The sequence below is a fragment of the Borostomias antarcticus genome (genome assembly GCF_949987555.1).
Source record: "Borostomias antarcticus genome assembly, chromosome: 3".
Lineage (NCBI taxonomy): Eukaryota > Metazoa > Chordata > Actinopteri > Stomiiformes > Stomiidae > Borostomias > Borostomias antarcticus.
Genome location: NC_140236.1, coordinates 30,518,773 through 30,543,121, shown reverse-complemented (window position 1 = coordinate 30,543,121; position 24,349 = coordinate 30,518,773). Strand labels below are relative to the sequence as shown.

The 24,349-nt window shown below is 44.1% G+C and overlaps 2 protein-coding genes across 2 annotated transcripts in view; one reads left to right on the top strand and one right to left on the bottom strand.

Moving 5' to 3' along the window:
* Window positions 1–14,196, bottom strand: part of armc9 (armadillo repeat containing 9) — a gene marked incomplete at its 5' end in the record, with an annotated part of 33,150 nt that extends 18,954 nt beyond the window's left edge. Inside the window, 11 exons of the mRNA XM_084461742.1 lie at window positions 229–340; window positions 512–546; window positions 5,301–5,336; window positions 6,278–6,376; window positions 6,532–6,689; window positions 6,896–6,920; window positions 12,110–12,202; window positions 12,984–13,139; window positions 13,447–13,617; window positions 13,848–13,973; window positions 14,122–14,196. Coding sequence (XP_084317868.1) covers window positions 229–340; window positions 512–546; window positions 5,301–5,336; window positions 6,278–6,376; window positions 6,532–6,689; window positions 6,896–6,920; window positions 12,110–12,202; window positions 12,984–13,139; window positions 13,447–13,617; window positions 13,848–13,973; window positions 14,122–14,196 — 1,086 coding nt within the window. The remainder of the gene's footprint in view (window positions 1–228; window positions 341–511; window positions 547–5,300; window positions 5,337–6,277; window positions 6,377–6,531; window positions 6,690–6,895; window positions 6,921–12,109; window positions 12,203–12,983; window positions 13,140–13,446; window positions 13,618–13,847; window positions 13,974–14,121) is intronic.
* A 960-nt stretch (window positions 14,197–15,156) lies between these two features.
* On the top strand, window positions 15,157–17,111 carry polr2h (RNA polymerase II, I and III subunit H). Its single transcript, XM_084462030.1, has 6 exons — window positions 15,157–15,284; window positions 15,615–15,707; window positions 15,788–15,871; window positions 16,220–16,313; window positions 16,418–16,501; window positions 16,775–17,111. Exons 2-6 carry the CDS (start codon window positions 15,635–15,637, stop codon window positions 16,890–16,892), a joined length of 453 nt encoding a protein of 150 aa, XP_084318156.1. The 5' UTR covers window positions 15,157–15,284; window positions 15,615–15,634; the 3' UTR covers window positions 16,893–17,111.
* Window positions 17,112–24,349: the final 7,238 nt, after the last annotated feature.

The following is a 24,349-nucleotide window of genomic DNA, read 5'->3' as shown; positions in this document are numbered from 1 at the left end:
GGCGACAGGAGAGACGCACACATCAAGACACCTACAGCACTGGTGTTGACTGGCATCTATACTGCACCTGATTCCTCCCTTCTCACTAGGCTACTTTCAGCATATGTGAAACGTATGCGATGGCGCTTTTTGGCATGTTGGAGCTAGTAACATAAGCTATGGTCATCAGACAGGTACAACGTCCAGACATAGTTCCGGAGCCTGGATCTACAGGACAGGTTTTCTAACCCAGCGCAGGGCCTGGAGAAGCAGGGCCTTCAGTCTGTCCGAGCCTCCCAGCAGGTCCCTCTTCAGCTTGTCGTAGTCCAGGGAGGGCAGCAGCGGCACCTCCTTAGGCCTCCTGGAGGTTCAAAGAAAACTACAAGTCAGAGGCTGTGTGGCCGGCTACAGCAAGCGAGAGCTGTCAAACTTTGCCTTCATAAGGAAGAGTCGACACTCTGGGACTTTCCAGAAAAATTATGGCTTTAGGTTAAGTCGTCTATTTTGCTTTCTAGTTCAGGGTCAGACTTACGGAGGTGCAATGGAGGCTCGAAGCATTGAGGAAGCCTGACAGAGAGAGGAGATATCACAGCATTACAGTCACTTTCAATCACATCATCCTCACAAGGCCAGGCAGTGATTGTAGTCACACACTCACTGTAAGTTGATTTCATATCTTGAAAAGAACCTTGACCTATGACCTTATGAGTCACATGTAGGTGCATGAGTGCATCTTTGCTGTCTTCTTCTTGATCATCTTTTGATAAAGCAAAGATGCCAGAACATACAGTACATGTGGCAAATAAACAACTGAAGTTCTTTATTGTGCTCCTCATACATACCTTGGTATCCTCTACAGTGTAGAGGATACCAAGGTATGTATGAGGAGCACAATAAAGAACTTCAGTTGTTTATTTGCCACATGTACTGTATGTTCTGGCATCTTTGAGACTAGAGTCTACACCTAAAGCAAACACTGGTTAACTACTAGCTGATGTACAGGGGTGCATGCACGCACTGACAGTTTTGTATCATGCAGAATCCTCAGGCATACATTATTTATGGAAGCAGCACCCATGCAATGAGTGACAGGGGAACTATCCAATCCAGTGGGCAAGAAGGACCACGGGACACGGGAGTTAGTGAGGAACAACAAATCGTGTTTCGTGTGGGAATCCCTCTACATCGGTGTCGTAGTTGTAAAACTGAGAGGGGGTTGCTGAGCAGAGACAAGGCCGCCACGGAGGTTTGACAGAGGTATTTATTAGTATGTTCAAGCAATTGGGGGGTTTCTCTGCCTGAAATCCAACCCCATACCAGGACTGTCAGTCAAAAACAAAAAGGTCAGGGAAATGATCCACGTCGTCTCCAAACTCAATGTGATGAAGGTGCTCTGGGCACATTTCAGTTTTGCTCTGATGAGTAGAACATGATCTGGGGCCTGGGGCAGGACCTGGGTCACTCTTTCTAAACATCTCTGTTCCCTCAAGAATGAAGCAACAGTTAGACACGATTATTGTCACACACTGTGATATTTGACACAGTCTCAAATAAGGACACAATGACCTATAGCAACTTCCACCTGCTAGGAATAGGAGGTACCTGTGTTATGTAAGCTGTTTTTTTTCCAGGTTTTCACCACTTCTTTTTTGCCTTGACCTTTATTAGTAGTATTCCCAAGCCAAGCTGCAATGCATAAGGAGGGCCAGTGATATTTTACTCCATAATGTTTGGGGCCATCATGCCATATACTGTAGATACTGTACGAAAAGACAGAAATGCTCTCTGGAAAAAATAAAAAATAAAAAACTTAAGAAATGAATCCTATACCTAAATCTACTGTATTTTATGAACACCAAATCCCCACAGTATGTTTACAGATGAGTCAGCACTATCTTTAGCCTACATTCTTGTCCTACTTCGTCCCCAAAGATGATAACTGGCTACAATGGGTGTTTTTGTTGGCTTAGTAAATTAAATCTTAGCTGTATCTTAGTCTAATCCTAGCATCTAGGTGGATTGAGCTTTGGTTTCTACCTAACAGGTACAGGCAGGTAAAAACATGGAGGGCATCTGGGAGCAACATCTCAATAATACTGGGAGAAACTCTGATAATGATACCGCCATTATGGTATTACGTTCCAATAGAGAACAGTGGACGCTCTATGTTGGCATTAACATGACCCTAACTGAAAGAGATATAGGCCTTTGCCTTTGGAACTAGGGAATGTCACATCTCCCACTTTTATGCAATCTAGTCAACCGGACATGTCTTTGACCCAGAAAGGGTGTTTCCTATGAACTTTTATGACTGGAATGCCATCTATAACTTTAGTGGATGAAATTCAACTTAGTTGCTAAGAGTTGCATGTTGAGAAATTTGCGTAATAAGCATTATTAGCTCATTATCAGGTAAAATAATGAAGAAAATGATTAATCGTCACAGAAGTTCTTTTTAAGGGTAATGTATTGCATGATGCATATCAAATATAAGAAAACATTTCTAGCCTCATTATCATGCCCTTATTATTATTATGAAAAAAAGTGACAATTCAAAAATGAATTGGTAGCCGGTCTGGGGGTGGGGCTGGTAGACAGTCGAGGGCTGGTAGGCAGTTTGAGGCTGGTAGGCAGTCTGGGGCTGGTAGGCAGTCTGGGGCTGGTAGGCAGTCTGAGGCTGGTAGGCAGTCTGGGGCTGGTAGGAAGTCTGGGGCTGGTAGGCAGTCTGAGGCTGGTAGGCAGTCTGATGCTGGTAGGCAGTCTGGGGGTGGTAGGCAGTCTGAGGCTGGTAGGAAGTCTGGGGGTGGTAGGCAGTCTGAGGCTGGTAGGCAGTCTGGGGGTGGGGCTGGTAAACAGTCTGGGGGTGGTAGATCACTTTTCTAAATTCACTAAAAGCAAAAATAAAACTATTTCCTGGTTTCAGCCTCTTTATTACATTTATGCAAATTATGCTAATGAGGAAAGGTTGCATGATTTAGTTATGGCAAGAGATTCATTTCTGGACATCAAAACATAGACCAATCCCAATGTCCCCTCAAGCCCTGAGCCCTCACAGACTTATTGGCGTCACCTGGTTAAGTGGTTGAGTATGAGAGGCTGCAAGGGCCCAAAATGGTATAGAAAGGAATGGGATAGCACCATGAGACATCACGTTACATATTTCTTAGAATAGTGGGTTTGGGATTATAAAAAAGCTATAAATAACTAGACCTACTGCCTGTGATTCTTATTTGTGATGGATCTAAAAGTATTTTGCTACTCAAGAATGACATTTCAACACACATTTCTGTCTTACAGCAAACTAATACTGCACTAAGACATTGGTCATGTCATATAGCTTTTAACTGAGGAATCATTTCATTTAAAGGAGTAGTAAAGGGAAAAAAATCATGTTTAGCCCTGTTTTAAGGTTACTTATGATCATATACAATGGTTCAGATCAAAAAGTTGACAAAACTAGCACTTTTGAGAAAGTCTGATAATTGCTCTACCACCGTTTTGGTCATACAATGGATGTGGGTGGGCACCGTGAAAAATCATTCAAAAAAGCTACTGTAAGTAGTTCCGCTTCCTGAATCCCCTCTGCGGATTGATCTACACATCTACAACGGTCGCGTCAATACAAGTCAATGGATTTCATAAAATGATCAATAAAACCCTACAGGATTCATACTTTGCGGCGAATTTGATGTCAGAACACCAACGGACACCAATTACCCCCTCGGTGAGAACTTGTCTTTGAAATCGAGAGTTTAACATGTTTTTGAATGATTTTTCACAGTGCCCACCCACATCCATTGTATGACCTAAACGGTGGTAGAGCAATTATCAACTTTCTCAAAAGTGCTAGTTTTGTCAACTTCTTGATCTGAACCATTGTATATGATCATAAGTAACCTTAAAACAGGGCTAAACATGATTTTCCCCTTTACTACTCCTTTAAGGAAAACCGAAATCTATGTAATTCATAACCATAGCCACCTACATATTTTCAAACAAATCAAATTATACTGTACAAACCCATAGGGTTGATAACCATAAGAGAAAAACAAAATAATAAGGCTACTTGTGCTTCTTCACCAACCCCCCAAAGATACCAATAAGCAAGTCCAGCTGAAAACATATTTTGTTTTGTAACGTTGTGAACATTAGGGTTGGTTGCTCCTTGCGTGCTTTCTTATTTACCGTTCTTCTGGTAACCCTGTGTTTCACGTCACAGCGATATGAACTGTGGGTAATTCCCTCAGGCAAAGTCTGCAGAAGTGCAGACTTACAGAAATGGGGCATAAAGGGCTTAAAATGTCTGCCAGAGAGCCTTCATGCACTTCACAATTTGACAATGGGACAGCCCTAAGCTCTCACGCACTTAGCCAGAACGCGCCTCAAAGTCTGTGAGTCTGTTAGGGTGGACATTGGAATTGAGCCTTAGACTCTAGACACCTTTCTAAGTCCACTAAAAGGAAAAATATAGCCATTTCCTGATTTTTACCTATTTCTTACACAATTTATACAGATTATGGTAATGAGGAGTGGTTGCATACTGCACCATGGTAATAGATGAATGTCTGGACATCACAAACATCGACTTAGACTCTTAGATCACCTTTCTAAGTTAACTAGAAGCAAAATTATAGACATTGACCGTTTTTAGCAATTCATTTTTTTTACTATGCTAATTATTCAAATTGCTCAACATGCAACTCTTATCAACCAAGCTTACTCTCATCAGCTAAGCTTACAGATTGCATTTTAATCATAAAAGTTAATTCATAGGAAACATTTCTGGGTTTCATATAGAGGTTTCCAGTAGACTAATATTGTACTTTAAGTCTCCAATTTTCATTGATTCATACATTTGGCGATTTAACGTGATCCTGTTTGGCGACATTTGTGTGAAAAAAAATGTAGTCCCTCCTTCCCTCCCAAAAGTGAGGGATGGGGCGGCCTGACTTCTAAGACGATGACAGGTGTGTGAGGTCAGCTGGGGGACAAGTGAATGCTTTGTAACGTGCATCCTCAGGGATTAACTAAACAAGTCAGACAAAAAGGACCATTCTTTCCACGAATGAGGACACACATCTCATTAAAACAGGCCAATATAATGGGAAACTGGAGGCAACACAAACAAATAGGGCAAATACAAAGGGAAGCCATGTAAAGGATCGGAGAGACGGAGGGAAAAGAGGCGGAATGGAGGAGGAGGGGAAGAGGAGGAGAGTAAGAGAAGGAGGAGGAAGAGGGAGAGTCGAGCAAGTAGCAAACAAGACAGGGATGTGGTAGGCGGCAGTGGAAAAAAAGGATGAAAATTTGTGAAAACTTACATAGCCGTCATCATAAGGACTCATAGAGTAATATCCCTTTATGGACAAGGTGTCAAACACATACAAACACACAGAGAAAGAAGCCGTTGAGTCACAACAACACGCTGAAAGAAACACAGACCAGTTCAAACAAAACAAAGAAGCACATCAACAAGATGACTAAAGAGGGAGCAGTAGAAGAATTACCTAGGGGAAATTACATAACACACACGTTGTTCTCTATCTGTGACATACTGGAGGGCTCTACAAAAGCAGTCCAGCGCTGAGTGAAAAGGCCTTTGGCTGGAGAGGTACAATATGTTTCTGTCAAAGCAATTCTATGGACATTGTGCTTTCTATCAATCTTCTGCACCTATGTCCGGTAGTATTACGTAAAACAGGACATAATCGTAGAGCCGTTACGGTAGGTTGCGTGTGTGTGTGACGTCTTTTCGAAGCGGTCAAATACTTGGGGAGTGCCGTTTTGTTTTGGACGAAGTTCCCATGAAAAGGCTTAGGCTGAGCTGTGATGAATAGTGGGCAGGACACAGCTTATACAATGTACACCTTATGGTAATATACCTCTGGGACCTAATATGGTCAAGATAAATATATAAGGGAGACAGTAGAGAGTAACGTTAGGCCAATTCATCTTTTGAACCTATACTCTAAACTGGGATGTAGGATTAAGTATTGTACTGTCCTATTGCTTTGTAACATTAACACATATGTGCGTATGTAGAAGTAACTATGCAGGGAGGGAAATTTGCATTGAATAATTGGTCAAACCTTCTCCTTACATAACATAATGCCATGAGTGACAGTGTAGCGTATAAAAGCAAGTCACTTCAGGAGCAGTACGACCTATGAAGAATATACTATATTTCCCATGATCATTTTCTCAGAAAACAGGCATGGAGTGCTCATGGGAAATTTAGTGTGTCCCCCCCCCCCCCCCCCCCCCATCAGTGAGGCATGAAGAGAGGGTTCTCACTCACAGTCCCGGGCCTGGTGAAGTCGATGCTCTGTGCTGCACTCTGCCTCATCTGGCTACTGAAGAGACGCACACACACTCTCTGGACGTACTCCGGGGAGATCTGCAAAAACACCACAGTCCCCTTGAGCTTGGAGGACTATTTTTGGAGTGTTTTACATGTAGTATCGTGTGCGTGCGTGTGCATTTGTGTGACTGTGTCACTGAGTGTGAAAGAGAGAGTGCGTATGTGTATGTGCTATGCGCTGCACACCATACCATTTTTCCACTGACGGTAGCCTCCAGTGAGTCGACGAGCTCGGCAGTGACTCCTATCAGGTTGTGGTAGTCAGCCTGCATCCGATTAAACCTCTTCATGTAGTTGACAGCCCGCCTCTCTGACTCAGCAAGCTGCAGCTGCAACTGCTGAATGGTGTCTGCTCACACACACACACACACACACACACACACACACACACACACACGCACACACACACACACACACAGACACACACACACACAGGACAGGGAAAAGAGTATCTACATCAGGTATATTATCAAGTCATTGACTTTCATTATATATTATATTTTGGATAGCAACAGGTGCATATGAAGTGAAAGTTCTAAATAAACAAATTCCAACCTTGAGTGCTCCTCCCACCATCCTTCTACATCACCCATGTTAAAGAAATTACACATCCACATCCTGATGTCATGGCTATACTGGACATCTGCAAACATTTGACATTGTTTTCAGCAGTGGCACACCTAGATGACAATCAACCAATAGTGAATACCCTCAACTTAAACACCTAGGTACCGGCGGTCTTGCCAGATCCGAGTATGTTATGGTTCGTTGCACCACAGCAACCCCGTATGATGTCGGAATTACAGTCGCGAGCTTAGAGAGTCAAGGAGTTCTCTCTCCCCTTCACATCGCCGACCGGCTGGGTTGCGCGACGAATCCTCAATCATTAGTAGGGGGGTAATTGGACACTAGGTCTGGGTCAGTTGACTACTAAATAGGTGAAAACGGGATACAATCCTAAAATAAATGTATAAAATAAAAAGTATAAAAAATAGTTCCCTGTTATAGGCTAACTTATTTCCCAAATTCCCAAGCTTAACTTCCCATTGTACATTTCTGGAAGGTTTCCGGAAATTTACAGAAAAATGATTATATAACATTACTCCTTTCATGACAGGTGGATATGGTTTTACACTATGAATAGAGTAGAAGGAAAGCCTATCCATTGGGTTTCATACCAAGTTATAATTGTTCTGATGTCATCCCTATCCATTACTTACTTGCCCACTATCTTATATGGTTATGCCACGTTAACCTGTTCAAAAAACACCCCCAAAACTCAAAGTGCACCCAAAAGCAAATTAAATATGAGTTAAGTCTCTCGGGGATTCTTTTGTGTCTATTTACCATCCGTTTTGAATTCAAACTATCATGTAATCCGTTCTGGTTTGGGGACCTATATGTCTGTTTGATCTAACTGAGTGTTACTCTGCCTGTCGACGCACAGACACAGACAGAAATATAAGTGTGTCTCTGTGGTAAAGTTCATACACATGGGACTGACAGAAAACACGTGCAGCTCACTCACCCTCTTAGTAGAGAATAGAGCTAACCACAGCACAGTCTTGAAGGAGAGAGCCTTCATATCTGCCCTGTCCAGAGGCTCGAAGGGCTGCCCAGGAAGCGCCTCAAGTACCATGGGGAGGTTCCAGGAGGGAGCTACAGGTCTGGACACAGGATGCAAACAGCACGCACCTTTCATGAACCAACGCACCAATCGGTATTCTCTCTGCATCGGAATTAAAGCCTACATGGCAGGCAGGGATAGCGGCTAGATACACCTTAACACTATAAAAAGCCCTGGCCATGTCCAATAAGGATTGCAGAAAACATACGACCTTAGCAGCAGAGCACTGAAAAGGGATGATCTGCTGTCCAACACGCCACTTCACAAATGGGCGCCACTTATGTTTATACAATGTGCGCATGGAGAACGCCCTAGGATTGTGCAGGGTAAGGATAATGTTGGGTGGAAGTGGCCAAGAGGTCCAAGAGGAGCTGTGTGATCTCCACTAGCCACGCTCTGCTTGATCAATGTGGGGCGATCGGAATCAGTGACTGGCTCTAGCTAGAGTCTGGGAGATGGGGGCAATTGGAGGAAAAGGATATAGTAGCACGTTTGGCCACGGATGGGCCAGCGCGTCTAGTCCGAGAGGTGCCTCGTCGTCCAGAGAGAAGAAAAGGGGGCACTGTGCGTTCTCGCATGAGGTAAAAGATCTACAGCAGCCTGGCCAAATCTCTCCCAGATCTGACCTACAACACCTGAGACTACAACATCTAGTCCTCTGGAGAGTAGATCCGCCCCCCAGTTGTGCACGCTTGTGCACGCCCAGGACATGTGTGCTGCACCACAAGGTCAATCTGCGTGCCATCTTGCATAGAGTCATGGACCGAGGACCATGGGATGGGATTTCCGACCTCGAACAGGCAGGATGGGATTTCCGACCTCAAACAGGTGGGAGTCCCTCCATGAGTGGAGGGCTGAGATGAATTCTCAGGACACCCTCATCAGTTGAGGGAAGTGGCGGCAGGGGAACAAGTGTGCCAAGTGAACCATCTGTGTGCCGGGAGTATGCTTATGTGGACAGGCATCCTGTAGGTCTACAGATGTGAACCAGTCGCCTGGGCGAATGTGGCACAACAGGGTTTTGTGAGAGAGCATTCTGAAGATGTATCGCCTCAAATGGCTGTTCAGAATCCTCCGGTCCAGGATGGGACATAGTCTCCCCCCCCTCTTTGGAATGAGTGAAATACCGAGAGTAAAAAACGTTGGCTGTCTGTCTGCTTCTGGTATGACTCCTTTGTGCTGGAGAGAGGCAATCTCCTCCTTCAGCACTGTGGCTGAATATCCCCTGGCTATAGAGGACACCACTCCGGTGAACGGAGGGGGCTTCATAGCGAACTGTAGGCTGTAGCCCCGAGATTCGGTGGCTAAGACCCACACCAGCGAGAGGTGTGCTGGGGTCTCGTCAGAGGGGCGGTAGCACCCTCTGCCGGCGTTGTGGGGGGTTGCCAGTTCATATTTTGTTTTAACAATGTTTTTGTTTTTATTGTCTGAGCCCTTGGCTTGAACTGCCTTGGCTGCAACAGACATTAGTAATTTATTGCATTCACACAATTTATTTGCATCTGAACAGAACATTGCACATGACGACACATGACATTACCCAATTCTAACCCCGGCTGGGGACGAGGGCTGCGGAACATGTAGCAGTTTGTCTGTGTCGAATGGGCCCAGATCACTGGGCCAGGAACCTGAAGAACTATGGCTTCTTCCCTCCGTCTCATGGGGGGTGAACAAACTTGGTCCGGGGGGGAAACCAGAACACCGAACGAGTGCCCCCCTCAGAAGACCGGGCGATTGCCCAGGGGTTCCCTGGAGGAGGAAGTGGTCGGTTGTAGGTGGCTGGACAGCTGAGTTGGTTTCGAACTGGGCCCTTGGTAGGGGCGGGCTTGGACTGGGTTTTGCGAGGCAGAACGGAAGCGTATATCTCGCCTTCCTTCTGTCTCTGCCCACAGGTTGCCCAGCGCACAGCAATAGCCTTCCTGAAGAGGAGCTTAGGGTCTACCGGAGCATCGATCATTTTCGCTTTAACCGACTCGGGGGAGGGAGGACAGGTCTAACCACATCTGATGCTCGCATGCCACGGCCAGGTCCATGGCGCGTCCGGTGGACTGCGTGGCTTCGTCCAAGACCCACAGGGTGAAATCCTAGACGGCTCTGATCTCTGCCCAGGCAGCCGCAGCGGGGCAGGCCTCCCCCATCTCTGCATCCAGGTCCAAGCAGCTCGGCTTGGTACGCGGCAAGGAGAGAGACCGCGTTCAAGGCTTTAGTCATGAGACTGCAGGATCTGTTAACTCTTTGGTTCACGGAAGACTTGAAAACCATGGTCGGCTGGGCTAATCCTTTAGTTGGAATTTGTCAGACTGCGGTTTATTCCAGTAGCTCTTGAGCCACTCGACACAGTCAGGGTGCAGGGGAAGGAGCTGGCTGGGGGGGACCCAATGACAGCACTTTACCAGATGGAATTATGTCCCACCTGGGGACCCATGGGAGTGGGCCAGGCGAAGCGCTGCTCTCTTACATAGTTCCAAAAGGAGAGGTCAGAGTCAGTGGACTCCATGGCCTCGCTAGCCGCGCTCCTCGTGTTAGGAGGGCAGAGAGCTGCTTGAGGCGGAAGACCGCCGTCCTCCTCTTCCTCCTCATCTGCTAGGAGGAGGGCATCCCCCTGGTCAGCGTACATCATGTCAATAGCATCGCTTTTCTTGTAAGTGTACGGAGCCCGAGCCACTCCTTGGGTTGGAGGCTGGAAGAGCTCCAATTCCTCCCCCCAGTCCCAAACTTTGGGGCCTGGCTGCTCGTCATCTACAAGCGAGAGCACGGAGCCCCGGACCGTAGGGGTGGGGTGGAGGGGGGCAGGACGCTTGTTGGCGATCCTTTCCCACCTCACGAGGGCCCTGTCCAACAGTGTACTGCACACCAGACACAAGATTTATCTGCCAGTGCAGCCGCGGCGTGGAAGGGTCCCAAACATCCTATGCAGAGGTTGTGGGGGTAGTACTGCTGTCTTAATAGTAGCGCAGGACTGTGACGACCTGATGTTAGCCAATAAGCAGAAGCCCGTCGCAAGGTGGCTAACCAGCCTGTAATGGCTGGCTAGCACAGCTATCTTATAGCAACTAGGACAGTGACGAACTAGCTAACTAAAAGGTAAGCACCGATACACAAAGTTCAAGAACCGCGGAGTCAGAAGCCTGAGGTTAGGCTAGGCTAACTAGCTTGTGATGGCAAGTTAGCTGTGCCAGCTGTTGCTAACAGGGGACAGTGGCGTTCACGTGTTAGCTAGCAGGGGCTATGCTAGGACTATCAGCAAACAAAGGCTGGCTTGTTTTTAGGGTTCCTCGAGCATGGACTGAACTTGGAAAAACTGCTTTTTCCATTGATGCTCCAAACACATGGAGTGTCCTTCAACTTACTCTGAAGTTGGAGGTTCTTCCAACATTTGCCCAATTTAAAAGTATGATTTCCTACCACTGTGCGTCAACTTGTAGCTGTTTTGACTCACTTTTGTTGTTAATTCCAATTTATTTAGTTTATTGAATGTATTTGTTGATTTCTGTGTCTTTGTTTTGATGTAAGCTCGTCGTCACTGTAAAGGAGGGAAACCTCAGTGCCTTACGAGTTCAAATAAAGGTTTGAAATGAAATGAACCAGGGTCACACTGACCTGGTTTCAATTGAAGGCATAGTTCCATCACGTAGGCTATTGTGTTTAGAAATTATTCTATCTAGGCAACTGTCTGCATCTTAATGATGTCTTACTGGCTGAAAGAATAGTCTTGAATATGTGTCTAAGGAGAGGTGAATGGAGCTGGCCTGTATCTAAGGAGAGGTGAATGGAGCTGGCCTGTGTTTGGAGTGACTTGAATGCCATGTCATTGTTCTCCCATTTTGTTTTTCCACTGACTGATTTGTTATTTAGAGCCAATTTCTCTGCCTTTGTCTCTCCTGAATGGGCAACAGGACTTCTACTTGGCAGTGGTCGATGATGCAGATTTTGAAAGCAATCTCAGTTAGGATTGTGAGTTGCACTGTGAATACAGAGCCTTAGGAAGCTGATCGCTAGTCACTAGCAGGGCTGTAGTCAGGCTTTGACAATCTGAAAACATGGGACATGATATTGCCATGCACGTAAAATGCAACTATCCCCTACAGTATGTTGCAACCTAGACATCAGTTTCATCGAGGCATCCCAATACAAAAGGATACATATAAAGTAAGCAGCCTTGGAGGATTGGACAGTTTTAAAGTCAAAGACAGGAACTGCTCCAGCTTCCTCCTCAACTCCGGCATCCAGGAATCCTAAGTGCACAAAATGGGCTATTGGTGATCAAAACCGAATATGTTTCATATCATAACAATAAATCTTAACCCTAACCCACATGCCAAAGCAAAGCATGACCAAAGAAAAGACTGATAACACTCTTTTTATTATGCATACTACCTATACTTTGTACACTACAGAAGCTCAAAGAGCCCCAATTATGATTGGCTATCTATGGGAGATACACCACCTTCACAGCTCGCTCGTTTTATTAAAGGAGTAGTAAATGGAAAAATCATGTTTAGCCCTGTTTTAAGGTTACTTATGATCATATACAATGGTTCAGATCAAGAAATTGACCTGAACCATTGTTTTTTGAATGGTTTTTTGAATGGTTTTTCAAGGTGCCCACCCACATCGATTGTATGACCAAAACGGTGGTAGAGCAATTATCAGACTTCCTCAAAAGTGCTAGTTTTGTCAACTTTGTATATGATCATAAGTAACCTTAAAACAGGGCTAAACATGATTTTTCCTTTTACTACTCCTTTAAGCCAGAGACTCAGTTCAAACCTTAAAATACTCAGGTTGTCAAGTTTCTTTCTTCATCTCACTCAATTCACCTTTCTTTTCTTCCTTCACTTACTTTCTCTCCATTCATCCATCTGTTTGTCTTGCCTTTCAACTGTTCCATATCAATTTAAATTCATAATTATATTTATGCCTATGCTGTACCATTCCAGCTATCTAAACTAAACAGTCTGACTGGTTTCAGCAAGCATAGCAAGCAAGTGATGGTAAAATAGTGTGAGAAAGCACCTGGAAGAGGTCTCTGAAGGAAGGGTGTACTGTGGGATTGGGTACGAAGGGGAGGGCGTAGTAGGGCAGGAACTCAGTGGTCTGGCTCAGTGCTGCCCCCCGGGTCTCCAGGTAGTGTTTGAAGTGGGAGATCCTCTCCTCAAACTCAGCCCGGTCCTGTTTGACAAAACACATTCAAACGCAGGGTTCACAGCTCTCACAAATGCAACAGGATATAACCGTGTTTGACAGGGCTGACATTCAAGTTGAATGGAATCTACTGGATAGTGAAGAATAAGAATAGCAAACATGTCTCACTGAATGTAATGTTGCAGACCCCGATATGGCTACTTGGTGCCATCTGCTGGCTGCAGCTGATCAGATAATTTGATGATGGGACTGATATTACTTCCACAGCATAGAAGCCTAATATGGCAGACTAGTAAACAAGGCTGCCTTAGGGGTTGAACGCAGGAATACTCACATGTCTCCCCAGGTGGCTCTTCAGGGGGAAGATGGTGAAGTGAATATGGAGGTAAAACTCCAGTTTCTGGGCAAAGGGATCATAGTCTCTGGCGTCTGAAGGGACATATTCTGTCCACAGCTCAAAGAAAACCTTTAAGTCTCCATCATCAAATGAGCTAAGCAGGTCCTTCTGTGGAGGTACAAGAGTGGATGATAAAACATTTAGGGCAAGGTTTCAAAGACTATAAGATAGTTAACTAATGCACTACTTAGATAGCTATACAGATGGATTCAGTATAGATAGATAGACAGATAGATAGATAGATAGATAGATAGATAGATAGATAGATAGATACTTTAATAATCCATGTGGGAGGATAGATACTTTAATAATCCATGTGGGAGGAAATTCAGGCTTACCTGGATAATCAGTGTTTTGGGGTCCCTAAGACTGTTGCCTTGTGGCTTTGGAACAAGCTTTCCTTTGTTTTTGCATTCTTTCTCAAAGTGTCGAACTGTTTCATCAAATTCTCCAAACTTCAGATACTGACAAAAAAAACAGATGTTATTAGTTGCAGAACAAGTTAGAAAACGACTTTATTTTAGAGATAATGTGCTGTGCATGGATCAAGCCCACTTAGTAACAGTAGTTACTATCTAGTTTTGCCAAGGTAACGTATTGCTATAACGTTACCTCCTTGATCATCACAAGAAGATCTGCTTCATTGGCCAAGATGTCACCCATCTCCAAAATGTCCCTTGAATTCATGTGAGCACTCTACCAAAAAATGTGGTAAACATTTATGTTAGAATCACTACAAAATATGCAGGGAATGATCACTACAAATCTAACGTTAGGCATTTGAGGGGCTGTTGACGTCAATGCTGTAGTCCCGACTCTTCCGAAAAAAGTCCCAACACTTTAAATTAACAGTTTAGTAACTAACAGCCAACTAAGCTCAACTGTTGCTCTACTCAGCAAGTCAATAATGATGAACAACGGCGAATTGGCTGGCTTGCTACAACGCTAGCTAGCTAGCTAACGTTATGCTAGCTAGCCAATCTTGAGCAAAACAGTGAGTCAAACCTAGTCTTACCTTATTCACATCACATTGCAATGTGCATCAAACTATTTAGCTATTATAATTACTCGTTTAGAATTCTAATCCAGCATTACCCGTGCATATCTTCGGCAGGATTGTAAAATTGTAGCACTAATTTAGCTGCGTGGCTAAAAATAACACCTAGCTCGTCACATTAGCTAGCAACCATCCACAGGGAGACGCCAAAACACCTAGCAACCAGAGTGATATTAAACCTAGGCAGGAAAGTGCAGCTAAATGTCGTAAATATTGACTTCCACGGCAAAGAGGTCTCAAACCTTTTCTGAGATCAGTTATAGATGAAATGTTATGACTTGGTTGACGCTCGATTGAAGTTGTGAGATTGAGGTCGATTTACCAGAATTATTGACGTTGTATGTCAGACATAAAGTATTGGTGCGCATGATGATGATGATGATTTTTATTTTTATTTATATATTTTTTATTTTTTATTTTAAATTGTGTCAGCCGTCAAGCATGTACGATCAATGGGACACAAGTGCACACTTAAATAACTTAGCAGACGAGAGTAAAGAAATCATCAGTGATTTCGTATGAGAGCCATTTCCGGTCGGTTGTACTCTACGCCGGAAGTGATCGTCTAGTTCGAGCACATTGTTTCTGCGCGGCATAGTTGATTCAGAGTGATGCATGAACATTGTTATACTTCACAAAAACATTAACATATATGCCATATGAAACTACTACTGCTAAGAAAGGTGTAAGAGAACTGAAACTATTCATATAAACTGAGGTACGTTATGGATTTTATTTTTTATTTGACAGCAGGCTGAACGCTAGCTAACTAAACATGCTAGCTAACTGTTTCAATTGGATATGCGAACTTCGCAAACCATTATACAAAAACGTATGCCACTAATGTTAGGTGTTAACTAGCTGGTGAAACGCTTGCTGTCGGTTAGCTGACTTACTATAGCGAGTAGTTGAATCCGACAGTTGCTAGCTGTTTGTATTTTTAGTTGTTTGCCGAACCACTATTACAGCGCTCATGTCAAAGCTTGTGAAAGATTTAGCTAGACAAATGTTTTTCTCCGTGCTAACGTTAATGTGTTACTTTGTTCAGGATTTAAAATCAGAAGCATTATGGCAGGGATTCTGTTTGAAGACATCTTTGATGTGAAGGACATTGACCCTGATGGCAAGAAATTTGACAGAGGTAATGTTTGGCTGTATTTAAATATAGCATCCATCAGTTATTTAGGTCAGACTGATGATCAATTTGATACCCTGCTCTAGTGTCTCGTCTCCATTGTGAAAGTGAGTCCTTCAAGATGGACCTCATCCTGGATGTGAACATTCAGATCTATCCAGTTGATCTTGGTAAGTAGTACAAATCTGTCTGTGTGCCCCCTCCTCCCCCACTGCCAGTACTTACATCATAATGTCAATAGTTTAAAAAGTATCAAAAGGTTCCTGCACATTGTCTAACTTGCAATTCTGATTTATTGTGTAGCGTTTTAATATTAGACCGTCATCAGACTAGTCCTATTAGGCACTATTTGCCTGATGGTCTAGTACCGAAACGTTACACAATAAATCCGAATAGCAAGTTAGTGTGTTGGTTCCTTTTGCTACTTTGGATTCATTCATTCCTCATTCTTTCCTCGCCTTTTGAAACATATGTGCGAAATATTCTCTTGTACTGAATTGTTTGTCCCTCACAATCAGGTGATAAATTCAGATTGGTCATAGCCAGCACTTTATATGAGGATGGAACGCCTGATGATGGAGAGTACAACCCACAGGATGATCGGCCATCAAGGTAGCCTACTATTCAACAATTATTGAGATTATGAATTTAGGCTTCTTTGATGATTTGGATTCATCTGATCTAATCTAATGTCATCTGTTGCTTTTCTTTTCCAGGGCAGACCAGTTTGACTATGTCATGTACGGCAAGGTATATAAAATTGAAGGTGACGAGACCTCTACGGAAGCAGCAACACGACTGTGAGTGAAATCTTTATACAGTGTCTGCACTCATCCATGACATATTTTGTGCACATTCTACTGTGTGTCCTCACTTTGCTTGCTGAACTGAGGTCTCCCACAGTGGATTGCAGGGCTATGCAATAGGGAAGGATTTTATAAGTGAGGCAGTGTACCAGAATCTTTCATACAACCAGCAGCTGCTTTTGCCCAAACTTTGCTTTTCTACATTCCACTTTCCATACTTGCTTTTCTACCTTCATCAATTAATCGTGTGTTCCTCCCTCTCCTCAGATCAGCCTATGTTTCCTACGGAGGACTCCTCATGAGGCTACAAGGAGACGCCAACAATCTTCACGGCTTCGAAGTGGACTCCAGAGTTTATCTCCTCATGAAGAAACTTGCCTTCTAAATCCCACTGTGCTACCATGGTTCCTTTCTCTGCAGTCCACCTGGAGGATGTCCTACTGAACTGAGGACTGCTGGATTCACAATCCACATTGAAAATATGGATGTGGTGTCCCTCTCTATGGGTGCTCCTGGAGACTTGAAATATGTAGAATGTTTGTTTTTAATTTGTATTCTTATTCGTCGTGATTCTATGTTCTCCTGAGGAGATGGACCAGAGACAGTATACATCAAGAGAACCACAGCAAGCTCCACCTGCTGGTTATGTAAATAAAGACATTTTTATATGTATCATATGAGTTTGTGATGTGCACTAATCTATCACTTCATTTTAATATGGTTCACAACGTTGTTGAGTTAGCTTGTTTTTGTCTCACCTCCGAGCCTAATCCAATTTGGTGCATTGTACAAAAAAGTGCTGTATTGCACCGGTTGTAACAATATAGGAGCCCTCTGACCTTGAACCCTTTTTCAGCAGATTCTTCTACTGTAACAAATTATTCTACGTGGCACTCTTCAGGGCATCAATGAGTTGTGAACTACAATTCCATCTCCCTTATCCTGAGAACTATTTTTTTGACAGGAAAAGCCATCAACTGGACACATCAAAAATAAGCATGGAAACCATTGTGTCATGAACGGCAGAGAACAAAGATTTTGATTACCATAAACATTTTGGTTTCCTAGGTACAAGATTCTATATTTGCTTGTATTGCTGTAAAAAAATGTGGGTGCTCTGCAGAGATTGACATTGTGTGTGTGACAGACATCCGAGTGTCATCCAATGGAAGTCACAGGACAAAGGGGCTACCATTGATGTAGGATCCTGGTATGGACTCTGCAAACCAAATTATTTTGATATACATACACACACACACATATATATATATATATAGGTTGTGGAATAATGAGACCATATACAATGACAAATTAAATAGAACAATGGCTTACTGGCAGAAAAAGAAATACTTAAGAAATAATGTTAAAATGATCTATTGTGGTGACTTGGTTGTGATTATTAGATGGTTCCCTATATTGTTGGTGTGAGCTTTTCATTTGAATGCCCAATAGGTAAAGTACCCTACGCATGTATAACTGCTCTAAGTCTGTAACATATTTCAATCCAATGTTACAGGCCTAGAGCATTCATTGGATATATTCCAATCCAATTTTCCTTTATAGCCTAGGTTTGGTGTATAGTCATTAGGTGAGGTTCAGCATGAGCTGAGGTGTGTGGGGTCATCTGATTGGTCAGTCTCAGTATTGATGTGACTTTTAATTCCATTCAGGGAGTAAGTTGGTGTTGCAGCTCAGGTTCAAACATTTCTTTGATTCTCACTCTGTAGAGTTCTTAAGAGAAGAGGTGGTTGTACTGCTGACTGTCCAGTTCATCACACTCTTCAACCACAGAGTACTGGAGGTGAGGTACAGTATATGTCCAACAAGGCTACCAAATATTGGCACCAAGACTTATGGTACTTGCCACTAAGGGCTGGTACCTGTATTTCAGCCGTTGGTTGGAGAAGGCTTGGTCCATGTACAAATCGAGTGAACACACGTACTGTACACACACATAACAATGTTCAAGCCTCTGGTAGTCGGTCTGTAGAACTTAACTGTAACGGTTGAGCTGCTGACCAAGAAACTATTCACACAAGCTGGATTAATTCAAGTGTGGCCTATTATATACCAATATCTAATATATGTCCTAGTTTGTAGGCTATAACACAAGAAGACATGGGTTACAATTATATTTGTATACACATTTGGAGTCAGATATTACCCCCACCTCCATACCTGCTCCAGACCCTAATAATTAGAAGTTCAGCCAGCCTCACTAAACACCACACGGCATCAGTCTGTTCTACTCATCCCTCTGTCTAACTGGACAAATGGACCTGAGCCGGCTTGGTGGGTGCTGAGGCTCTTGGATTGGATACTACCAACAAACTGACTGATACTCTCAATTTGAGCGATACTTGACACTGGTATCATGTATCTCAAATCGTGCACATGTTTGTTTGCACAACATATGCATACTGTAATCTATCCCTTTGTTAAACACTTGTCGTTAATGTAGCATAATGGCACAATTAATCTGTATTGCATTTATTGTATATTGCACGCCTTGGCACTATTGTACAGCCCATCTGTATATTTGCAATTCTGTATATTGTATTGTATACAATCCAAATGCCTATCCACATTTTCAAAACCTCCTGAGGTATTCTGCTCAAGTCGTCCATATATTCCTTGCAGGTATACCACAAGAAATGCTGTTGAAAGAGAATAATTGATTTTACCTATTAAATTTCCCTAAAAGCCTTTGCCATGCAGATAACCTTTGTTGTCTTGCCATGAACTCTACTGTATGTTGTCTTTTGATGCTTCCTCTGGTGTCTGAACACGGCCTTAGGTACATAACTAACTTAACCACTCATTCAATACTTAAATCCAGTGGATTTAAATTATTGTTCCCCTGATTGATTTGACAGCACAAACAGGAACAGGAAGCCCATATATGGTCACATCAATTTCAGCTCAGAACTCCCCTACAAGTAGGAAGTCCATATATGGGCAATACCAATTCCCTCAGTCTAATCAAATCAAACTTTATTTGTATAGTCAGGGCTGCCAAGTTTGACCAAAAACTTGGAGTGAGTACTTTTCTTTCTTGAGTTATTTATATTTATTTAGCTTTTATGTATAAGACTTTAATTTATATGTATATTTCTGTAATTCCAATGTTGCTTTGGCAATATGAACATTTGTTCTTTCATGCCAATAAAGCCCATTGAATTTAATTGAATTGAATTGAGAGAGAGGAGGAGGAGCCAGAGAGAGAGAGGAGGAGGAGAGAGGAGGATGAGCCAGAGAGAGAGAGAGGAGGAGGAGAGAGGAGGATGAGCCAGAGAGAGAGAGAGAGGAGGAGGAGAGAGGAGGATGAGCCAGAGAGAGAGAGGAGGAGGAGGAGAAAGGTTGAGCCAGAGAGAGAGAGGAGGAGGAGGAGCCAGAGAAAGAGGAGGAGGAGGAGAGAGAAGGAGGAGGAGCCAGAGAGAGAGGAGGAGGAGGAGAGAGGATGAGCCAAAGAGAGAGAGAGAGAGGAGGAGGAGCCAGAGAGAGAGGAGGAGGAGAGGCCCGCCGGCCCGCCTCCTCCTCCTCTTTCTCTGGCTCCTCCTCCTCCTCTCGCTCTCTCTGGCTCATCCTCCTCTCTCTCTCTGGCTCATCCTCCTCCTCCTCCTCTCTCTGGCCCATCCTCCTCCTCCTCTCTCTGGCTCATCCTCCTCCTCCTCTCTCTCTGGCTCATCCTCCTCCTCCTCTCTCTCTGGCACATCCTCCTCCTCCTCTCTCTCTGGCTCTTCTTCCTCCTCCTCTCTCTCTCTGGCTCATCCTCCTCCTCCTCCTCCTCCTCTCTCTCTGGCTCTTCCTCCTCCTCCTCTCTCTCTGGCTCATCCTCCTCCTCCTCCTCCTCTCTCTCTCTGGCTCTTCCTCCTCCTCCTCCTCTCTCTCTGGCTCCTCCTCCTCCTCCTCTCTCTCTCTGGCTCTTCCTCCTCCTCTCTCTCTCTGACTCATCCTCCTCCTCCTCCTCTCTCTGCACAGAGCTCTGGGAGGGAGAGTGGAGGAGGAGCCAGAGAGAGAGAGAGCGCGCTCTCAATCTCTCTCTCTGGCTCCTCCTTCTCCACTCTCCCTCTCTCCGGGGCTCTCTGGCTTTTATACACCTCCTGGCCGACGTCACAAGGGCGCTCTGTGACGTCACGATTTACAAGGCTCTTTTGACAAAACAACTACCAACTTTGTGAGTCACAGTTGAGTTCTAAAATCACTTGATTGGCACTTTTGGTTACATTTCTGACAGTGTAGCCTACTAGACGTAGTGAGCCGTAAGCGGTCATCCGTCTTATTTCTAGCCACGAGGAAAGACGTTGCCATAAAGCAGGGCTGCCAAGTTTGACCAAAAACTTGGAGTGAGATGTATCCCCTTCTCCGTTAATTTTATTGTCGGGCGAGTTGTTGATGGGGGGGGGGGGGGGGGGGTTTGATCATTTTTACTGTGATTGTCGCGCGAGTTGTTGACGGGGTGGGGGGCAGAATTTTGCCCTGAATTCTGCACCTTTGGTCGTGAGGCGGGGTTCGTTCGATCCACCCGATCCCCCCTGGCTACGGGCCTGTAGTATGTAGGGGTTGGTCATTTCTCCACGTGAGAATTGTTATGTGTGGCGTGTGAGCGTGAGAAGAGGCTGAAATGCGTGTGTCTCACGCTCAATGCGTGAGACTTGGCAGCCCTGGTATAGTGCATTTCATACGCTTTATACAGAGCAATGGGAGGGTGGGCATAGGTCCCACCCCTACATATTCCAGAGGGAAGCAAAAAAAACTGTTTCAACTGTTTTTTAAGGCTCTACATGGTTTGGCCCCCCACTATCTGGCTGAACTGATTCAAGTTCGTGCGACATCTAGAACCCTGAGGTCCTCCTCCGAGACTCTTTTAATAGTCCCTAGATCGAGACTTAAGACCAAGGGTGACCGAGCTTTTGCGGTGGCTGGCCCAAAGCTCTGGAACAGCCTCCCTCCACACATTAGACACGCACAGAACCTAGGGCTCTTTAAGTCTCAGCTTAAAACGCACTTGTTTTCACTGGCTTTTGAGGCCTGATAGCCTACATCCCCTGTCCTGTTTTGTGTCCTGTCCTTTTATTGTTCTGTGATTATGTGCACTTTATTCTGTTTTTTGTTTTAGTTTATTTTATATATTGTACAGCACTTTGGTGCAACTTCGGTTGATTTTAAACGTGCTTTATAAATAAAGTTGACCTTGACCTTAAGTGAATCATATAACAAAGTACAGTAAGCACTTAGCAGAACAGGCTCATAGAGAATGCCGCAAGGCAGAGGTGGGGAAACAGAAAGCAGAGAGCTAAGGTAAAAAAAGAAGAAGAAAAAAAAGGGGTAGGGTTGGCTAGATAGGGACAGCTGACGACACCGAGCGGGAATGAGCTAGTCATGAGGAGGCAGGGGGCCTTTCCAGGAGTCATAAGGTGGGCTTTTGGCAGAGGACCCAGGGGAAGGGGGCTCTCCGGGGCCTGTTACAGGGTGGCCTGCAGGAGACAGGGGAGTCCACAGGACCTGTTTAGACTAGAGTATAAGAGGGAGAGACACAAGGGAGGAGGACAGGGTTGGTGTAGGCCTAGGCCATCCCTGGCGAAGAGGTCCAGTCGGGTTCACAGGTGCCATAAATATTTAGTTTGCAGCGGTGTGTAGCTTCCGCACCTTGTCAGGACCTCGCTGGTGCCGGTGTTTGCTGCTTGCAGGGCTGCAAAGTTTGACCAAAAGTTTGGAGTAAATACATGTTTGGTCCCCCGAAACGGCTCTCCTCACCCCCACCCACCCGAGACGGCTCTAAGTCGCAAGCACCCACCCCCCGCGAAGGACGACTGGAACGCCAGATTAGCGTTCTTTCAAGTTATTTCAAAATAAAGGTCCTATAGGCATTAAACTGCTAGTATTTCGCGGGTGGTCATTTATCCGCGTGAGAATTGTAAAGTGTGGCGTGTGAGCGTGAGAAGAGGCTGTAATGTAGGTAGATAAATATGTGCACAGCTAACAAAGTTTGTTAATGTTTTGTTCTAATTTCGATGTGTTTTCCTTGTAGCTCCTAGTGATGGCGAAACAAAGCTTTCTGAAACACCACATTGTATCGCAAAAAGATTCAAAGCCTCATTAAATGCTTTGTACGCTACTGACACCTGCTGGCAAAGATACTTTAGAGCAGCCAATATCACAGCGCACGCGTTGAAACATTACTGATATAACTGATTTTAATTGAAAACTTCATCACTGATTGTTTAGCTACACCTGTAGGCTGAGCCTAATTGGCGTGTGCTGCATATAAACCAAGGGAAGGGGAGAAGTATATTTGTCTTATTTTTCTGGATTCTGGGTCTGCAATAAATCTTAATTGAATTGAGGAACAATGGAGTCCTAGCTGTATTTGAGAAAAAACCATCTTCCCTTAATAAGAGTCTAAGAATAATCTTAATCTGCCTGGATTTATGATAAAGGTGTGTTAAAACAACTCTTGCTCTATTGCTGGGAGAATGGCAAGGAATGGCCAGCCACTACACTAAACTATGAGGATGGTTGTGACTTCACTGTATGATATAGGCTACTCATAACATAATAATTGGTTGAAGTAAGTTTGCTGTGGCTTGCTGTTCTCCCACGTGTGTGTGTTTTAGTTTTGCACCCCCCTGGGCTCAGCCCTCCTAGTCTGCCCCCGACATTGGTAGCTCTCCTTCTCAGGGCTCGCCAACTCCCTTTAGTCCTAAAGGTTCTCGTTCTCCGCAATTTTTTGTGTAATTTTGAAACTGACCGGACATGGCCCCAATAAAGTTTTCACCTTTTGTAAATTGTAATAAATGTATTACTGTAATAAATGTGTTATTGCTATGATTAACGTTCATAAAAGTCTTATTGCAAATTACTGAGCGCCCACAATCCTGTAATTCCTTCCCTCCACAGCATACTGTATTTTAAGACCGAATGCACGTACACATGTAATGCCCATTATATTTATTTTGCTGGTCGCACTTTTGCTTTAGCACTAGATTATGCTCTTAGACACTTGCAATGCTATTGTAAAGTTGAGGATACACTACAAGAAATTATGCCCGATTTCATACACGATTCACAATCCTGCCGAGTCTGTCCTGGTTAGCAGCAGTAGGCTAGATTGATATATGATTGATATTTTTTAGCAGATTCTGGACGCAATCGTGTAGTGTAAACTCGTCACTCGTTGGTCCAGTACACAGTTTTTCAGTTGTCATACAAAAATTAGCAGAAGCCAGTGTATCCTACTCCCAGTCATTTCATAATCTGTTAGGATTGTGAAACTCTTCTAGTGTATCAGAGGCTTAAGTCGCTTTGGAAGGCGTCTGCAAAATGACTTATTTAATGAAATAGGCCAGTTGATATCCAATTTACAATGATGTTAGCTAGCAAGCGTTGCTTATGTTAGCTGCATTTTCTAATCTAATGAGTGATGAACATTATCTAAGTAAAGCTGGCTACATAAAATACCATTTGTAAATTGAAGAGAGGTTTGCGAATGTGTTAATATGTCCAAAAATGTAGAAATTGATTTCATCAATTTACCAGTGTGCCCCAGAAACACTGAAAATGGCCAGGCTTACACTCTGGAAGTAGTGTTTGGGAACTTCAGATAGCCCCACGACACGCGTTACTTCCGCATTCCACGATTACAATAGAAGTCTACGGAAGTGTCGCAACTCTCCCTCTCTATGGTTCTGGGTTCACACTGCTGTAGAGCAACTCGTGGTGTTTCCTAATTTTAAATCGTAAAAATGTCCAAACTACAGCTATTCAAAGATTTTGTCAACGAGCGAACAGCAGCGGCAGCTTTGGAGATATTTGGGCTGTATGAAAAGACGCTTGCAGAGT

Bases quoted from the DNA above. Each gene is read 5' to 3' on its own strand.
- polr2h (XM_084462030.1), top strand. From the start codon at position 15,635: ATGGCAGGGATTCTGTTTGAAGACATCTTTGATGTGAAGGACATTGAC. The intron at 15,872-16,219 runs GTAAGTAGTACA...CCTCACAATCAG, and splicing joins GATCTATCCAGTTGATCTTG to GTGATAAATTCAGATTGGTC. The intron at 16,314-16,417 runs GTAGCCTACTAT...TTTCTTTTCCAG, and splicing joins CAGGATGATCGGCCATCAAG to GGCAGACCAGTTTGACTATG.